This window comes from Panthera leo, chromosome B3, assembly GCF_018350215.1.
Source record: "Panthera leo isolate Ple1 chromosome B3, P.leo_Ple1_pat1.1, whole genome shotgun sequence".
In the NCBI taxonomy this organism is placed as follows: domain Eukaryota; kingdom Metazoa; phylum Chordata; class Mammalia; order Carnivora; family Felidae; genus Panthera; species Panthera leo.
In genome coordinates, this window is record NC_056684.1 from 60,004,973 (window position 1) to 60,023,460 (window position 18,488).

Genomic DNA, 18,488 nt, shown 5'->3' on the forward strand with positions numbered 1-18,488 from the left:
GACAAACTCATTTTTCATTTGTCAGATGCATACTTCTACTGGAGGGGGATTTTGTGACTGTGGAGACACAGAGGCATGGAAAACAGGCCCTTTTTGTATAATTCATGAACCTGGAAGAGCAGGTACCACAAAAGAGGTAAGGAATATTATTTTTAAAAATTGCTAATTATTTTAAGCGCGATACAATTAGATGGAGATAAATGTTATGTGTGTGGATTAAACTCAATTCCATTAAGAATCCTGAGTTTTATGTTCCAGTATTTAAATGTAAGGAGTTTTATTCCACTCTGTGTTCTTTATTTGTCTAAAGAAAGAGTGAATTTCTTGGTTCTATTTGTTAAGCAGTCAATTTGAGAAGTAAGAATGAACAATATATAAGCCTAAAAGAGCAAATGGAACAGTAGAATTGACACATAACTTTAATAATGCTTTTCTTAAAGAAAAAAATAGTCAACAAATTGATTATCCATTATATATCCTAATCAAGAAAAAGTGGGCAAGCCCAGATACAGACAATTAGGAAGGAGAATGGGAAAATAACTATAGACCCATAGACAAAGAAGAAATTGAAAGGATTATAAAAGACTCTTTACATGACTGTGCAAATACATTTGAAGATGGATCATTTTATCAAATAATATACAATTTTATAATTTATTCAAACAAAGAGAAAACATAAACAGTTAATAACCATTGAAGAGATTCAGAATATAGTCTGTCACAAGAAAGTACTTCCCTAAAAAATGCTGTGTTCAAATGGTTTCACAGAGTAATCCTTTTCAAAACTGCAAGAAATAGTTTTAGTAGTCTTTAAACTGTTCCATGTAGTCCTATAGCAGTGAAGACCCTTAGCGCCCAGATTTTGATGTCTTTAAGTAGCATTACTCACTAAAAGAAATCAGGGCTTATAAAAATACCTGACCAGGTGAAAATACATTATCAGGGAATAGGTAAGCTTGTGAGGATGGGTTTGTATCAAAAGAATCTAGGATCTAACTTGAAAGAGCTGTCACTGATCTGAGTTGGGCAATTGGAGTATCAAAATAATACTAATAAGTAACTACTATAATTGAATGAATCAAAGTACATGAAAATTCATGAATTCCTAATAAAACTTATAGAGAGCTTAAATAAAAAAATAATGTTGCCAAGTCACTGGTTCATTGCTATGGTGATGGTTGTTATGTAATTTCTTCACTCTAAAAATTGGTAAAGGGAATGAACTAAGCATTTATTCTACTTTTTCGATAGGAATTGTATTCCATTGTAAACAAGTATTACCAGTATATGAGGTAAAGCTCTTCTTTTTTTTTTTTTTTTTTTTTAACGTTTATTTATTTTTGAGACAGAGAGAGACAGAGCATGAACGGGGGAGGGGCAGAGAGAGAGGGAGACACAGAACCGGAAGCAGGCTCCAGGCCCTGAGCCATCAGCCCAGAGCCCGACGCGGGGCTCGAACCCACAGACCGCGAGATTGTGACCTGAGCTGAAGTCGGACGCTTAACCGACTGAGCCACCCAGGCGCCCCTAAAGCTCTTCTTTCTAGATGCATGCTAACTCCCTAATAGAGAAGATTTAGTAGAATTAGAATAATTAACATTTTTTATTTAAAAAAATTGTTTTTAATGTTTATTTTTGTGAGAGAGAGAAAGAGACAGAGCATGAGTGGGGGAGGGGCAGAGAGAGAGGGAGACACAGAATCCGAAACAGGCTTCAGGCTCCGAGCTGAGAGCACACAGCCCGACGCGGGGCTCGAACTCACAGACTGAGATGAGAGATCATGACCCAAGCCGAAGTCAGACGCTCAACCGACTGAGCCACAGAGGCGCCCCATCATTTAAAAAAATTTTTTAAATGTTTATTTATTTTTGAGAGAGAGAGAGAGAGAGACAGAGCATGAGTGGGGGAGGGCACAGAGAGAGGGAGACACAGAATCCGAAGCAGGCCCCAGGCTCCGAGCTGTCAGCATAGAGCCCGACAAGGGGCTCAAACTCACAAGCCGTGAGATCATGACCTGAGCCGAAGTTGGACACTCAACCAACTGAGCCACCCAAGCGCCCCTAGAATAATTAACATTTTGCAAACCCTAAGGAAATATTTGATTCAGACAAGGATCATTAATAGATGCTAAACCCATTAAGACATCAGTTAATAAGGAACAGTATTCACATAGTTCTAAATTGTCATCTCATAGATTACCTGCTAGTCATAAAGGAAAAAAGTGAAACTTTATAATGGAGGTATCATACTGTCATCTCCTGAAACTAGTCATCAATATTAGCATCATTACTAATAGCAGGGCAATATGGCATAATGAGTCTCTTCATAGCATATAAAATAAAGTCCATAGGTTAACATCTAAAAATCAGTTAATATAATACACCATATTAAAAAAAAAACCCCAAACCACAAGATCATCTTACTAGATGTAGCAAAAGCCTTTTACTAAAGCCGGCACACTTTCATCATAAAAAAGACTTAAACTTATAAGGAACTTCCTCAACCCTGATAGAGGACGTATATGGAAAACCTCACAGCTATTAGATACTTTCCCCTTAAGATCAGGAGCAAGACAAAGATTCTGCTCTTGCCACATCTATTTAATACTCTATTGGAGGTTCTAGCTAGGGCAATTAGTAATGCAAGAAAAAGAAAAGGCATCCAGATTGGAAAGGAAAAAATAAAACCAGCTCTCTTTGCAGATTAACATGACTTTGTATATGGAAAATCTTAAGGAATCCACAAAAAAAAAATTATTAGAACTAATAAGTTCAGCAAGAATGTAGGATACAAGATAATTATACAGAAATTACTTATATTTTTATACATCAGTTTTGAAAAATCTGAAGAAGAAATTGAGAAAAAAATCCACATTTACTATCGTATCAAATAGAATAAAATATTTAGAAATACCAAAAGCAGTATAAAATTTATATTCTGAAAACTGTTGAACACTGTTGAAAGAAATTCAAGATCTCAATAAATGGAAAAACATCCTATGTTTCTGGATTAGAAGACTTACAGGTTTTTTTTTTTTAAGTTTTTATTTTAATTCCAGTTAACATACAGTATAACGTTAGTTTCAGGTGTACAATATAGTGGTTCAACACTTCCATACTTTACCCAGTGCTCGTCATGACAAGTGTACTCCTTAATCTCCATCACCTACTTCTCCCATCCCCACCCGCTCCTCACCTCCCCTCTGGTAACCATCAGTTTGTTCTGTATAGTTAAGAGTGTGTTTCTTGGTTTGCCTCTCTCTTTTTTTCCCCTTTGCTCGTTTGTTTTGTTTCTTAAATTCTGCATGAGTGAAATCAGATGGTATTTGGAAGACTTAAAATTGTTAATGTAGCAGTACAATGGGTGTTTTTTTTCCCAACACCATCAAGTCATCAAACTCAGTTCTCTGTTGACACTGACCTAGGTCCCATAAATTTAGCTCAACCCTGACACTGTCTGCCTGGCAATAAGCATTAGATCCCACAGGCTAAGATCTTTCAGCTCTCTGAGTGTACCACCTTCCCCAAATCTCTGTGTGTTCACCAACCCAGAAGTACTCCATATTCTGTCCTTTTGGGTTTCACTACATAGGGGCATGGTTGATTAAATCATGGTCACCCAGCCCCCATCTTAGATGCTTTCTAAAAGTCACTTCAATAACACAATGTAAGACTTTTAAAAATTCCTCATCCCTTTGGAAATTCCAAGAGTTTCAGGAGCTCTGAACCAGAAACAGTGAAGACCAAATATATTTCTTACTATAAATCACATCAAAGGCCATACTCCCCAAGTTGATGTACAGATTCAGCACAATTGCTATCAGAATTACAGCTGGGAATTTTTTTTCTCTCTCTCTTTTTAAATTGACAGGCTTACTCTAAAATTTATATTGAATTCTAAGAGACCCAGAATAGCCAAAACAACCTTGGAAAAGAACAGACTTGGAAGACTCACACTTCCCTATTTCAAAACCTACTACAAAGCAACAGTAATCAAGACAGTGTGGTATGACATAATGATAAGCACAGAGATCATGAGAATAGATTTGAGAGCTCGGAAGTAAACCCACATGTCTGTGGTCAACTGTTTTTCAACTAGAATACAAAGGCCATTCACTAGGGAATACTGTTTTTTATCAAATGGTACCAGAACAACTGGATATCCCCATGCAAAAGAATGAATCTGGATCCCTAGCTCACACTGTACACAAAAATTAATTCAAAATGGGTCAAAGACCTAAATGTGAGAGCTAAAACTATAAAACTCTTAGAAGAAAACAGAGGGTAAATCATCATGACCTCAGATTTGGCAGTGGATTGATAGATATGACAGCAGAAGCCTGAGTAATAAAAGAAAGAATAGATAATTGGACTTCATCAAAGGACACTGTCAAGAAAATGAAAAGCCTATAGAATGGGAGAAATATGTTTGCAAATCATATTATCTGATAAGGAACTTATATCTAGAACTTACATAATATATTAGTATTATTGTAATTAAATAGTATTATTATAGGATAATGTAATATTCATATAGTATTCATAATAAATTATAGCATTCATAATAAATTATAGTATTCATAATAAAATATAGTATTCATAATAAAAGGTAGAAACAACCCAACTGCCCATCAGCTGATAAATGGATAAACAAATATGGGTAAATTGATATAATGTATTATTTGGCTATAAAAGAGAGGTAATGAAACATACTTCAATTTGAAGGAACCTTAAAAGTATTATGCTAAGTGAAAGAAGCCAGTTACAAAAGATCACATATGATTACATTTATTTTATTTTATTTTATTTTATTTTATTTTATTTTATTTTATTTTATTATTTTTAATATGAAATTTATTGTCAAATTGGTTTCCATGCAACACCCAGTGCTGATCCCAACAGGTGCCCTCCTCAATACCCACCACCCACCCTCCCCTCCCTCCCATCCCCCATCAACCCTCAGTTTATTCTCAGTCTTTAAGAGTCTCTTATGCTTTGGTTCCCTCCCTCTCTAACCTCTTCCCCCCCACCCCCCCCATGGTCTTCTGTTAAGTTTCTCAGGATCCACGTAAGAGTGAAAACGTATGGTATCTGTCTTTCTCTGCATGACTTATTTCACTTAGCGTAACACTCTCCAGTTCCATCCACGTTGCTACAAAAGGCCATATTTCATTCTTTCTCATTGCCACATAGTATTCCATTGTGTATATATATAAACCACAATTTCTTTATCCATTCATCAGTTGATGGACGTTTAGGCTCTTTCCATAATTTGGCTATTGTTGAAAGTGCTGCTATAAACATTAGGGTACAAGTGCCCCTATGCATCAGCACTCCTGTATCCCTTGGGTAAATTCCTAGCAGTGCTATTGCTGGGTCATAGGGTAGATCTATTTTTAATTTTTTGAGGAACCTCCACACTGTTTTCCAGAGCAGCCGATTACATTTAAATGAACGTCTGGAATAGGTACATTTATAGGGACAGAAAATAGATTAGTGGTTGTTTAGGTCTAGGGAGATGAAGCCTGTGGTGAGGGAGGAAGAAATCACTAAAGGGTTTTTTTGTTTTTGTTTTTTTGAGGTCATGAAACATGTCTAGTGATGTAATAGTTACAAATATTTATAAATATACTAAAAACCATTAAATAGTATATTTTGAGTGCATTGTGTGGTTGGTGAATTACATCTCATGCTGTTAAAAAATTGAAGTACCTAGAGCCTCACTTATGAAATATTCTTTCTTTAAATTTTTTTTAACATTTTATTTATTTTTGAGAGAGAGAGAGAGAGAGAGAGAGCACAAGTGGGGGAGAGGCAGAGAGAGGGAGACACAGAATCCAAAGCAGGCTCCAGGCTCTGAGCTGTCAGTATAGAGCCTGACACGGGGCTCAAAATCACGAACTGCAAGATCATGACCTGAGCTGAAGTCAGTTGCTTAACCTACTGGGGCACCCAGGCACCCCTGAAATATGCTTGATAAAAGTGTTTAACCTGGGATGCCTGGGTGGCTCAGTTGGTTAAACATCCAACTTCAGTTCAGGTCATTATCTCGCGGTTCATGAATTTCAGCCCCACCTCAGTCTGTGTGCTGACATGTCAGAGCATGGAGCCTGCTTCAGATTCTGTGTCTCTCTGTCTCTCTGTCCCTTTCCCACTCATGCTCAAAAATAAATAAACATTAAAAAAATTAAATAAATAAATGTTTAAGCTGAACTTAATGAAACTTTGAGGTCTAACTTCTAGCTTATAGGAAATACAGGGAAGACATGAAAAGCATAAAGAAGACCACAAGGAAGATAAGTGGGAAATATAGGACATTTCACGATAAATCTAGAATGTAGGAGTTTTTATAGGAAATCTGGCCTGGTTTCTGTCATGAAGAACAAAAGGCTGGAGGTGTGGAAGGGACATTCATTTAGATGTAAATGACTTAGACATAATCAAATGCTATAGATATTTTGGGAATAATTAGGAAAATTGAATATGCTCAAGACATAGATGATGTTTAAAAATTATTGTTAATGTTATTAGATATAATAATGGTATTATGATTATGTAGGAAAAAATTTTTATAGATACATATCAAAGTATTTGGGGGTAAACCTTAAAATACTTGAACAAAAAAAATACATGTATGGAAAATAACCTAAATTACCTAAATCTTAGGTAAAAGTTGTGTTTCTTATACTGATCTTAGTTTTCTATATTTAAAATTTTTTATTGATAAAAATAAATAAAAATCATCAAGTAAACTCCAGATAAACAAAAGCATAGAAACTGTTCTTAAGCATAGCAAGGGGAAAAGAGAAAGTTTCCAAATTTGTTACATAAAGCTAACATTATATTGATCTCAGATCTGACAAAATATAGAATTTACAGATCAGTTTTATTAATAATTGTTATGCTGAAATACTAAATAAAACATTAGCAGGTGAAATCAAGTTTAAAACAATCATGTAACACTGTCATACTTATGTTCCTGGAATGAACTCTTCTTGGAATTCACCTGTGAAACCATTAATCCTGGCATTTTCTGGGAAAGTTAGCTCTTTGATAACATTCTCAGTTTCTTCCAGGATTATTGACCTGAAATCAAAAGTCATTAATCATGTTTGATGATGAAACATTAGTGTATTCCCATTATAGAGACAAGAGAAGGAAATCTATTGCCACTATTATTTAACACCTCCTGGAAGTTAATCAAATAGACTCACAGGATGAACTAAAATATATCAGTATTGGAGAGGAGGCAAAATACTCATGAGTGTATACCTGGAAAACCCAAGAATATTAACTAGAAAAGAAATGGAAACTAGAGTAGAGCTTGATCAAGTTATTGGTTACAGAACTCATATTAAAAACCATTAGTTTTTCTATTTAGTGTATTTAACAAATATTACTTAAATGCCCTTACAAGCAATAGCTTTTAGAAAATGTAGTGAAAAGGAGTGCCTGGCTGGCTCATTCAGTAGAGCATCTGACTCTCCATCTCAGGGTTTTGAGTTCAAGCCCCACGTTGGGTATAGAGATCACTTAAAAAAAAAATGTAATGGAAGAAAAGATCTCATTCACTGTAGCATGAGAAAAGATAAAATACCTTGGAAAAAAGTAAGAAATCTGCCAGCTGTATTTTTTTTAACGTTTATTTATTTTTGAGAGACAGAGTGTGAGCGGGGGAGGGACAGAGATGGAGGTAGAGAATCTGAATTAGGCTCCAGGCTCTGAGCTGTCAGCACAGAACTCCATGTAGGGCTTGAGCCCATTAACTGTGAGGTCATGACCTGAACTGAAGTCAGACATCCAACTGACTGAGCCACTCAGGTACCCCTCTACCAGCTGTATTTTTAAAAAACTTGAAAACTGTACTCTGATAGGCATGAAAGAAAAAAAAAAATCAGAAGACAAGCTTCATTCTTAGATTGGAAGATTCAATATTACAAAGATAAAACTTTTTCTAGAATTAATCCACAAAGTCAATATATCCCCAGCCAAATACTCTTTTGGAACTTGACAAAGTAGTCAAAAGTTCTTCTGGAAAAATAGTTTGTGAAATTTGTCAGGAAAAGCTGAAATGAAGAGTTAGGAGTGTGAATAGGTCTAACAGATTTAAAATGTGTTAAAGAGCTCTAGTAATCCAAACAATGTGACTCTTGCTATAGGAACAGACAGCAGATAATGGAATAGAAAAGAGTATATAAACCCAAATTGGTAGTATAGACAGAATTTCTGGTTGGTGGTGCTACATAACTGACGACCCATTTGAGGAAAAAAATAGAAAAAACTTGATCAGATACATTCCAAAATATCAAGGATTTTTAAAAGCTTTTTTATTTTTTATTTTTATTTTTTCAAGTCAATTCATTTTCAAGAGAGAGAGCACATGAAAGTGCATGGGGGAGGGGCAGAGAGAGCAGGAGGGAGAGAGAATCCCAAGTAGGCACTGTGCTGCCAGTGCAGAGCCTGACATGGGACTTGATCTCACAATTCGTGAGATCATGACCTGAGCCGAAATCAAGAGTCAGATGCTTAACCAGCTGAGCCACCCAGGCACCCCTAAAATATTTTTTAGAAAAGAAATTATAAACTTGTTAGGAGGAAATAATGACATACTGGAAAAAACACTGCAATATGTCATAAAGTATAATGATCTATCACTAAGAAACCCCTGGTATTCTGTATATTTGTGCTATCTGACCACTCACGTGTGTAGTATACCCTATTTTACGAAACCCAAAATGTAAAGAAATGGAATTATATCTTGAGAAATGAAATGTGTTCTCTTCTCTTGAGTAGAAGCATTAGAGCACAACGTGAAGGGCTCTAGAACAGGTATCCTTGGTTTGCTTTATAACCTGACTAATTAGCTCTGTGACTTTGGCAGAGTTATTCAACCTTTCTACCCTTCAGTTTATCTCTAACTGGGAGATAATACCATCTGCCTCACAGGGCTATGAGGATTAAATGAGATAATACAGGTAAAGTGCTTAGCCTTAGAATATGCCTGGCATATTGTAAGGACCCAGTAAATGTTAGCTATCATCATCATTAGTGTTATTACAGCTCCGACTACTTTTCCCATTACCTGTTCTTACTTCTGATACTAATAATACCTCACATTTGTATATTTTAGATTTAACAGGGATCTTTCACAGGCATTATTATTTTATCTTCCATTACTACTTTATGAGGTACTTATATAGTAGCTCCATTTTATGGAAGGAGAAACACACCCTCAGTAAAGTTAAGTGGCTTGCTCAGGTTTGCAGATCTGGCCAGTGGCAAAATTGGACATAAAATTCAGATCTTTAGATTCTGGGATCCAACACGGTTTTTAAAACCTTGAATTTAATTTCAAATTTATGAAAAGCTATAAAAATAAAAAGAGTACAAAGGACATTCATATCCATTCACCAATTGTTACCACTTTCCCCCATTTACTTTATTATTCAGCACTTGATGTTTAGATTGCCTCTTCTCTCTTACTCGTTTACTTGCCCGGATCTCAGATGGCCATTCCTTCATTTAACAAATATTTATCAAGTACCTGTTACTTGATTAAATATTATCAAATGTCTATTACCTGAAATACCATTTAACTCTTTCAAATTTATTCTCATTTTTATTTTAACAGATATTCTTAATTCTGATTATTTCACTTTCCTCTTCTAATATTTTTGAAAGAATACTGAAATGTCTTGAAATAAAGTCAGAAAGTAATTTTATTATGGAAAAACTGTCTTTGCATTTTAAATTTAAAAAATTTTTTTAATGTTTATTTCTGAGAGACAGAGTGTGAGTGGAGGAGGGACAGAGAGAGAGGGAGACACAGAATCTGAAGCGGGTTTAGGCTCTGAGCTGTCAGCACAGAGCCCGACGCAGGGCTTGAATTCACGAACTGCAAGATCATGACCTGAGCTCAAGTCGGACGCTTAACTTACTGAGCCACTGAGGTGCCCCTTAAGTTTTGTTTTGTTTTAACGTTTTTATTTATTTTTGAGAGAGAGAGAGAGACAGAGCATGAGTGGGGGAGGTGCAGAGAGAAGAAGACACAGAATCTGGAGCAGACCCCAGGCTCTGAGCTGTCAGCACAGAGCCCAATGTGAGGCTCGAACTCACGAACTTCCAGATCATGACCTGAACTGAAGTTGGATGCTTAACTGACTGAGCCACCCAGGCGCTCCTGTCTTTGCTTTTTAAATACCAAAGACTCCTTGGGAGTTAAGTTGACTCACTGAGTTTACAAAACTAGCTTCCCTTCCTCTGCCTCATGGATTTCCAGTCTGTTGGGGTTTTCTTGAATCATATTGCCTCAGAATACTGAATTTAGTTATGAACTAAACTGATCTTGGATTTCTCTGGATTTAGAATTTGATTGAAAAGGTGATTGGTCATTTAGGCTTATCCTAAAGGTAAATTTGGTTATTTTGGAACTAAGTCATTATCTGGAGGTGAGAGAAAGGTACCTATGACTAGCACATAACTAATCAATTCACTCAACACAAACAGCCCTGTGTACATAGCATTTTGTTTCATCTCTGCTTTGGTGAACGGAATCCGTACTCTACCAGGTGCGTTGCATTGTGCTAGCCATAGTGGGGATTTACCAAGTGTAATCAGATCTGGCTGATACTAATCAGTCAGTCATCCAGCATTTGGCAATGTCTTTTCAAGAGAAGCTGCTTTCTGGTATATGTGAAAGCAGTTTCTCTCAAGTCCTGCACTTAAGGTTGGTTTTTTTTTTTTTTTTTTTCTCCCTGTTTACATTACAGCCCTTTTGTTTCCTCTCATTGACCTTCTTATTTTCTTTTTTTTTTTAATTTAAAAAAAATGTTTATTTATTTTTGGCAGAGAGAGACAGAGCATGAGTGAGGGAGGGGCAGAGAGAGAGGGAGACAGAGAATCTGAAGCAGGCTCCATGCTCTGAGTTGTCAGCACAGAGCCTGACTCAGGGCTTGAACTCACAGACTGTGAGTTCATGACCTGAGCCGAAGTTGGATGCTCAACCGACTGAGCCACCCAGGCACCCCCCGACCTTCTTATTTTCTAAGCTTTAGATGCTTTGATTGAAAGTTTCTTATATATTTACCAGACCTCTTCTAAAGAACTCTGAATGATATGGTATAGAAATAATGAGTTGTTTATACATATTTATGTAAACATATATATAATATAAATATATACATATATAAAATATTAATATATTATTATATATATAATATATAATATATATAATTATAATTATATATAATATATATAATATAATATATAATATAAATATATACATATATAAAATATTAATATATTATTATATATTTTAATATATAATATATTATATATATAATTATATATTATAATTATGAGATTATATTGTGAGATCATCACCTGGGCCAAAATCAAGAGTAGGACGCTTAACTGACCGAGCCACCAAGGCACCCCATGAGTTGATTCTTTTAACTGTTCACCTCAGACTAGGTTTTTTTTTTTTTGTTTTTTTTTTTTTTTAAGAATTCAAAAGGATATATTGAGCTAAAAAATATATAAGAAAGAGGAATGTAGTGGACCAAAATTGGTCTTAGTACTTTGACTCTCTTTGTTTCTCTCTCTGGTAAATGATTCTGAGCAAAATCTCCTAAGAGAAGGTGACATATTGAAAAGAAGGTAAAAATTGAAATTATAAAGCATTGGTGAGTGAGAAAAAATTGGTGTAAAAGAGTAAAAATGCATAGGTTAAGATTTTATTCTGAACACAGAGTAAAAGACAGTTCATTAGAACAGTCAGCAGCAGATAGGTTAACATTTAATATTAAAATCTTACCCTGAATTTCTACGGGATTTTTTTTAGTCTTAAAGAGCTCCTGTATTTTTTCCTGTTTACTCTTTTGTTTAAACAGCCTGTTGAGTTGCCATATTTAAAAATTGCATGCCATATTTAAAGATTCACCCATTTAAAGTGTACAAGTCAACGAATAAAAATAAAGTGTACAATTCAGTGCTTTTTGGTATATTTACAGAGTTGTTCAACCATCACCTCAATTATAGAAGCTTTTCATCACCCCCAAAAGAAACCCTGTACCCATCAGCAGTCACTCTCTATTTCTTCCAGACTCATCAGCTTTAGGCAACCACTGTTGTACTTTCTGTCTCTATAGGTTTGCCTATTCTAGACATTTTATATGAATGTGATCATACACTATATGTTCTTTTGATTGGCTTTTTTCACCAGCATAATGTTTTCAAGGTTCATCCATGTTGTACCATTTACTTCATTCCTTCTCATGGCCAAATTATATTATGTTGTATAAATATTCACATTTTATTTATCCATTCAACGGTTGGTGGACATTGGGGTTGTTTCCACTGTTTGGCTATTATGAATAAAGATGCTATGAATATTTGTGTATACGTTTTTATTCCAGAGATATTTTTGTTTATCTTGGATAGATATGTAGAATGTAATTGCTGGGTCATATAACTATGCTAAATATTTTGAGCATCTGTCAGACTGTTTTCCAAATTGACTGTACCATTTCACATTCCCTCCAGTAGTGTGTAAGGGTTCAAATTCCTCTACATCCTAGCCAGTGCTTGTTGTCTGTCTTTTTTATTATTGTCACTGTAGCAGTGTGAAGAAGTATCTCATTGTGGGTTTTTTTGTGTGTGTTTATTTAGTTATTTTGAGAGAGAGAGACAGAGAGAAGAGAATCCCAAGCAGGCACCGCACTGTCAGCCCAGAGCCTGATGTGGGCTCAGTCTCACGAACCATGACCTCATGACCTGAGCCTAAATCAAGAGTCCATGCTTAACCAACTGACCCACCCAGGCACCCCTCATTGTGGTTTTGATTTGTATTTCTGTCATGGCTTGTGATACAGAGCATCTGAATGCATTTTTTAGCTGATTCGTTTCAACAAGCGTTTTGTTAAGGAGGTGGTGGTCTGTAATAAAAAGAACATTGTTTTTTTTAGGAGTCAAAGACTCAGGTTTTAGTCTTCTGCTATTTATAGCCTCTTTTACCTTGGAAGGGTTCCTTATCCTTTATTGAACATTTTTTTTAATGTTTATTTATTTTTGAGAGAGAGACAGAGAGACAGAGCATGAGTGGGGAAGGGGCAGAGAGAGAGACACACATGAAGCAGCCTCCAAGCTCTGAGAGCTCAGCACAGAGCCCAGTGTGGGGCTCGAACCTACGAACCACGAGGTCATGACCTATGCTGAAATCAGATGCTTAAGCGACTGGGCCACCCAGGCGCCCCCTGCCCCACCTTATCCTTTCAATGCCTATCTCTGCCTGTCTTACAGAGTGGCTATGAGCTTCAGTTGAAATAAATAAGTTTTTTGTGAGCTTTAAGAGATAACCAAATGTTCTTTGACATTACCATAATTAGGCTACTCAGAAAGGCGAGAACATTCATAAGGGAGAGCATCCCTCAGAAGGGGACTCTGGTTCTGTCTCCTTTTCTTTTTCTTTTTTTAAGATCCCACCCCCCTCCTTTTCTATCTGTAGCACTAAGTTGGCCACAAGGAATTAAGTGAATCTGATGTGAATAGCAACCCTCTTGAGCTCAATTTGAATTCATTCCTGAAGGATGGTGTAATGAAATCATTAAAATATTTCTAAATTAATAATATTTTCTCAGTGTTGGTAATTCTGTTTTTTTGTTGTTTTTTTTTTTATACTTTCTTACAGAGTTTACGTTGCCCATTGAATGAAGAGGTAATTGCCCAAGCCCGGAAAATATTCCCTTCAGTGATAAAATACATTGTAGAAATGACTATATGGGAAGAGGAGAAAGAACTGCCTCCTGAACTCCAGAGAAGGTAGGGACATTTTTCAAAAGGGAGAAGTTTTAGCAATGATTATTGATACTGCAAAATAAATGTTAGAAAAATGTTTTTGTTGCTGTTATTTACTGCTTATCAGCATTATGAAAATTTTGTGGAAAATTATCTTATGGGGAATACTTCCAAAATTTCCATTTATATGAGATGTTCTGTTTTAGCACTAAACAGAAGTTAAACCAAAAGAAGGAAAAGCATTTTGGGGGTCTTATTCTAAATGATCTGTCAGCTTCTCATTCCAGTTAAACTGAGAAGTAAATTGCCCAGTTTGATCCTGCCCTAGATCAACCTCCAGATTTCCCTAGAGGTTTGTGGTAGGAATGAGGAGGTAGCTCTTTGCCATGTGCTTTGATACCTAGGATTATTTCAGTTAGAAGGATTTAACATTTTTAAACTAAAACCCAGCACTTTCTAACAGCGATGAGTCTTTCAGTCTCAGTAATATTTGCTCTTACCTTATAAATCCACAAGAGAATTCCAGACCTGATATTGAAAATATGGTTTGGGCCTTGTGGGAATTTTTCTATCTGTGTAATACTGGGATTTCACAAAATTGCATTATAAATTTAAATACCATTGTTCTTTGAGTTTATTGGGGTTTGTTTGTTTTATTTTAGGAGGAGAGAGAACTAAAAATTCTAATTTATAAAGACATTACATATATTGTTTTGACTCTTGCTGGGCCATAAAATGCTTGGGGAAATAAAGGTCATCAGAGATTGCATTCACAAAGGCTTTAATTTCAGATAGGTGATAATGTCGGTGAAACCTTTCAAGAAACTTTGTGTTGGTAAACAATACTAGTGTTCTGCCTGCCTGAAAAGGGAGGGTTGCATGAGCTTTTAGTATGTATATGGTGTAGCACCAGACTTTAGATTCATAGACCTGAGTTTCAGGCCTTCTCATGGTTTTATTGGCATTGTGACCATAGAGAAGTCTTTTATTTATTTATTTTTAAAGTAAGCTCTACACTCAGGGCTTGAACTTATGACCCTGAGACAAGAGTCTACTGACTGATCCAGCCAGGCACCCCTGGAGAAGTCTTTTTGAACCTGTTTCCTGAGCTCTAAGAGGCCTGAGAAAATTTTCCTCTTAGAGTTATGGAATCTATTGAGTGTATGGTAAAAACATATTATAAACTGTTTAAAACTGATAATAACATTTGACATTTGTGTTTTCACATTTTTATAAGATCCTTACACCATTTTTGAATGTAGATATTATACTCTTTATTTTTATTTTTGTTGTTGCTGATTTTTCTTTTTTTTGAGTAGCAATGTGTGTCTTTTTAAAATTAATTTATTTTTTAAATTTAAATCCAAGTTAGTTAACATACAGTGTAATAATGGTTTCAGGAGTAGAATTCAGAGATTCATCCCTTACACCCAGTGGTCATCCTAACAAGTGCCCTCCTTAATGCCCATCACCCATTTAGCCTATCCCACACCCCTCCAGCAACCCTCAGTTCTATTTAAGAGTTTCTTATGGTTTGCCTCTCTGTTTTTATCTTATTTTTCCTTCCCTTCCCCTATTTTCATCTGTTTTGTTTCCTAAATTTCATGAATGAAATCATATATTTGTCTTTCTCTGACTTATTTTGCTTAGCATAATACATTCTTGTTCCTTCCATGTTGTTGTAAATGGGTTATTATACTCTTTTTATATTTTTTTCTTAAATTTTATTTATTTATTTTGAGAGAGACAGAGACAGCACGAGCAGGGGAGGGGCAGAGAGAGAGGGAGAGAGAATTCCAAGCAGGCCCCACACTGCCAGTGGAGAGCCAATCTTGGGGCGTGAACTCCTGAAACTGTGAGATCATGACCTGAGCCAAAACCAAGAGTGTGACACTTAACTGATTGAGCCACCCAGGCTCCCCTGTTAATATTCTTTTAAAGATAGAAGAGGCTTTGTCATCTCAGCAAGACTAAAAGCTTAAGCAACCTAAGGTCCCTCAGTCAAATGGTAGTGCTAGCACTTTAAATCTATACACCTTTTTTGTTCACATTTTTGTTAAATGTTCTATAAAACCAGTATCACTTAAATAGAAGGTGGGACGCCTGGGTGGCTCAGTCAGTTAAGCATCCGACTCTTGGTTTCAGCTCAGGTCTTGTCAGCATGCTGACAGCAGGAAGCCTGTTTGGGATTCTCTCTCTCCCTCACTTTGTGCACCCCCCCCCCGCCAAATAAAAATAAACTTTAAAAAATGAATTAATTTATTAATTAAATATAAGGTAAAAGTAAGAATAAATTCAATGAAAACTAAGTATTAGTTATTTACTATTTATCGTTGCCTGCTTGAAGGTCCTGAGCCCAAGGCTGTCTCCCTTTGCCACAGTAGGAGATTAGCAAGGGTTAAGAGTAAGTAGTATTAAAGACATATTCCCACTAAACTGAAAGTAATCATTCACACCTGGAAATAATTTTTAAAAATGGAGACAGTAGTGCTTTTATCAGGGTTTTAAAAATTTCATGGCACTGTACCACTTGAAATAATCTCCTGTATCAGTTATTACAGTGGTACTTTCTCATACATAAGAAACTACATGGTGGTGCTTTGTTACAGATGTTGTATATTACCTTAGCCTATTTTTCACGTTTTCCTTTATTTGTTTCAGTATCTGAACATATCTTTTTTGGGGGTGCCTGGGTGGCTCAGTCGGTTGAGCGTCCGACTTCGGCTCAGGTCATGATATCGCAGTTTGTGAGTTCAAGCCCTGCATTGGGCTCTGTGCTCTGTGCTGACAGCTCAGAGCCTGGAGCCTGCTTCGGATTCTGTGTCTCCCTCTCTCTCTGCCCCTCCCCCACTTCTGCTCTGTGTCTCTCTATCAAAAATAAATAAAATGTAAAAAAAAATTTTTTTTTGAATATATCTTCTTTTTTTTTTTTAACAGGGAGAAAAATGAAAGATACTATTGTGTCCTTTTCAATGATGAACACCATTCATATGACCACGTCATATACAGTCTACAAAGGGCTCTTGACTGTGAGCTTGCAGAGGCCCAGTTGCACACCACTGCCATAGACAAAGAGGTTCGTGAGCTTCATTTGAATTGTGCTCTCTTAAGTCAGCTTCCTGAGAATTAGGTGTTGACTGAACTCTTGCTGAGTGCTCTTTAGTATTGTGTTGGGAACAGTCATCCCCTTTCTTTATTTCTTAGGTCCTAGGTAAATTGGTTAAAACTTGATTTTTCTGTGTATCATAATTGTAGATAACTATTACCTTTCCTCTTTCATTCTAAATAATTAGGAAGTTATTGAATATTCTGGCAAAAAGTAGTTAAGACTGTCAGCTTTAGTCTGTTTCTATAATTTATTGAAATAGCATTCCATAATTTATGGAGTGCATGAATGTATGAATTTTGACATTTTTTAATGTTATTACAACTATTTTTAGCGTAATACTGATTCTGTGGTTCTGCTTTTTAAAAATATCTTTCCAAAGTAAAATGTCTTTCCAAGTAAAAAAGTATTATTAACCTAATCCCTGTCCGTGAGAGGAGTGTAATATAGTGGAAGAAGCAGTGTGGCATTAGTAAGTGTAGTGATCTAGGGCTTGAGGAATCAATATCCTGGTCACACCTGTAACCCACTAGTGGATCACAAGTGTGTTATGGAACACATGTTGAGGAACTTGTAAGTTCATTCATGAAAAGTATTTAAAATATATAGCAGGAGTTCAGTAAAAACCTAAGTTATTCTTGGATAGGAATGGAATACACTATAATAAGTAAAGAACTGATACTATTGTCAAGGAGAAAATCCAGCATCCTAAAGTATATTCTCTACAAGCAGTATCAAAAGTTCTGAAGCTTCACAAATGTGTTAAACATTTAGGTTTATCATCCAAGTATTGTCCATCTTACGACTTTTAGGCAGTTGGCACATAATTAATAATTCAGAGCTTATTAGGCCTTTGGGCTATACATTACTTATTGATTGGGATTATCATTCTACTACTGAATTCTCATGTTTGTTTATAATTAGGGTCGTCGGGCTGTCAAAGCAGGTGCTTTTGCTGCTTGTCAGGAAGCAAAGGAAGATATAAAGGTAATTTTCTGAATTAGGATGAAGGAGAATTTTAAGAGGAATTCACATTACAAGAGCCAAAGTAGAACAATTACAATGTTGAAGTGGTTTGGCATCCTAAGTAAAGATAGGATTGGGCCATTTAGTCCCAGAGATTTGAAGCTGTAAGTGTCATGTTTTTTTGGAAAAATAGATTACTTCGTTAAAACAAGATAAAAATTCTAAAACTAGTTTTTTGTTTTGTTTTAAATACTTTTTCCATTTGTAGAGTCATTCAGAAAATGTCTCTCAACATCCACTTCACGTAGAAGTATTACACTCTGAGGTTATGGCTCACCAGAAATTTGCTTTGCGTCTTGGCTCCTGGATGAACAAAATTATGAGCTATTCAAGTAAGCATATTACCTGTTTTTCTTATTTCTCATAAACTACTGGTTTTTGAAATAGCCACAAAGTTTAAAATGTCATTGAGTATACTGGGTCACCTGGGTGGCTCAGTCAGTTAGGCGTCTGACTTTGGCTCTGGTGATCATCTTGCAATTTGTGGGTTTGAGCCCTGCATCGTGCTCTTTGCTGTTGGCACAGAGCCTGATGGATTTGGATCCTCTATCCCTCTCTCCTGC

At 35.9% G+C, this 18,488-nt stretch overlaps 1 protein-coding gene across 1 annotated transcript in view; it reads left to right on the forward strand.

Annotated features, from left to right (window-relative positions):
• The window catches only part of UBR1 (ubiquitin protein ligase E3 component n-recognin 1), a 133,262-nt gene that overhangs the window by 36,140 nt on the left and 78,634 nt on the right, over window positions 1-18,488 (forward strand). The window contains exons 4-8 of the mRNA XM_042942244.1: window positions 26-136; window positions 13,687-13,817; window positions 16,731-16,869; window positions 17,824-17,886; window positions 18,134-18,257. Of these exons, the coding sequence (XP_042798178.1) occupies window positions 26-136; window positions 13,687-13,817; window positions 16,731-16,869; window positions 17,824-17,886; window positions 18,134-18,257 (568 nt within the window). The remainder of the gene's footprint in view (window positions 1-25; window positions 137-13,686; window positions 13,818-16,730; window positions 16,870-17,823; window positions 17,887-18,133; window positions 18,258-18,488) is intronic.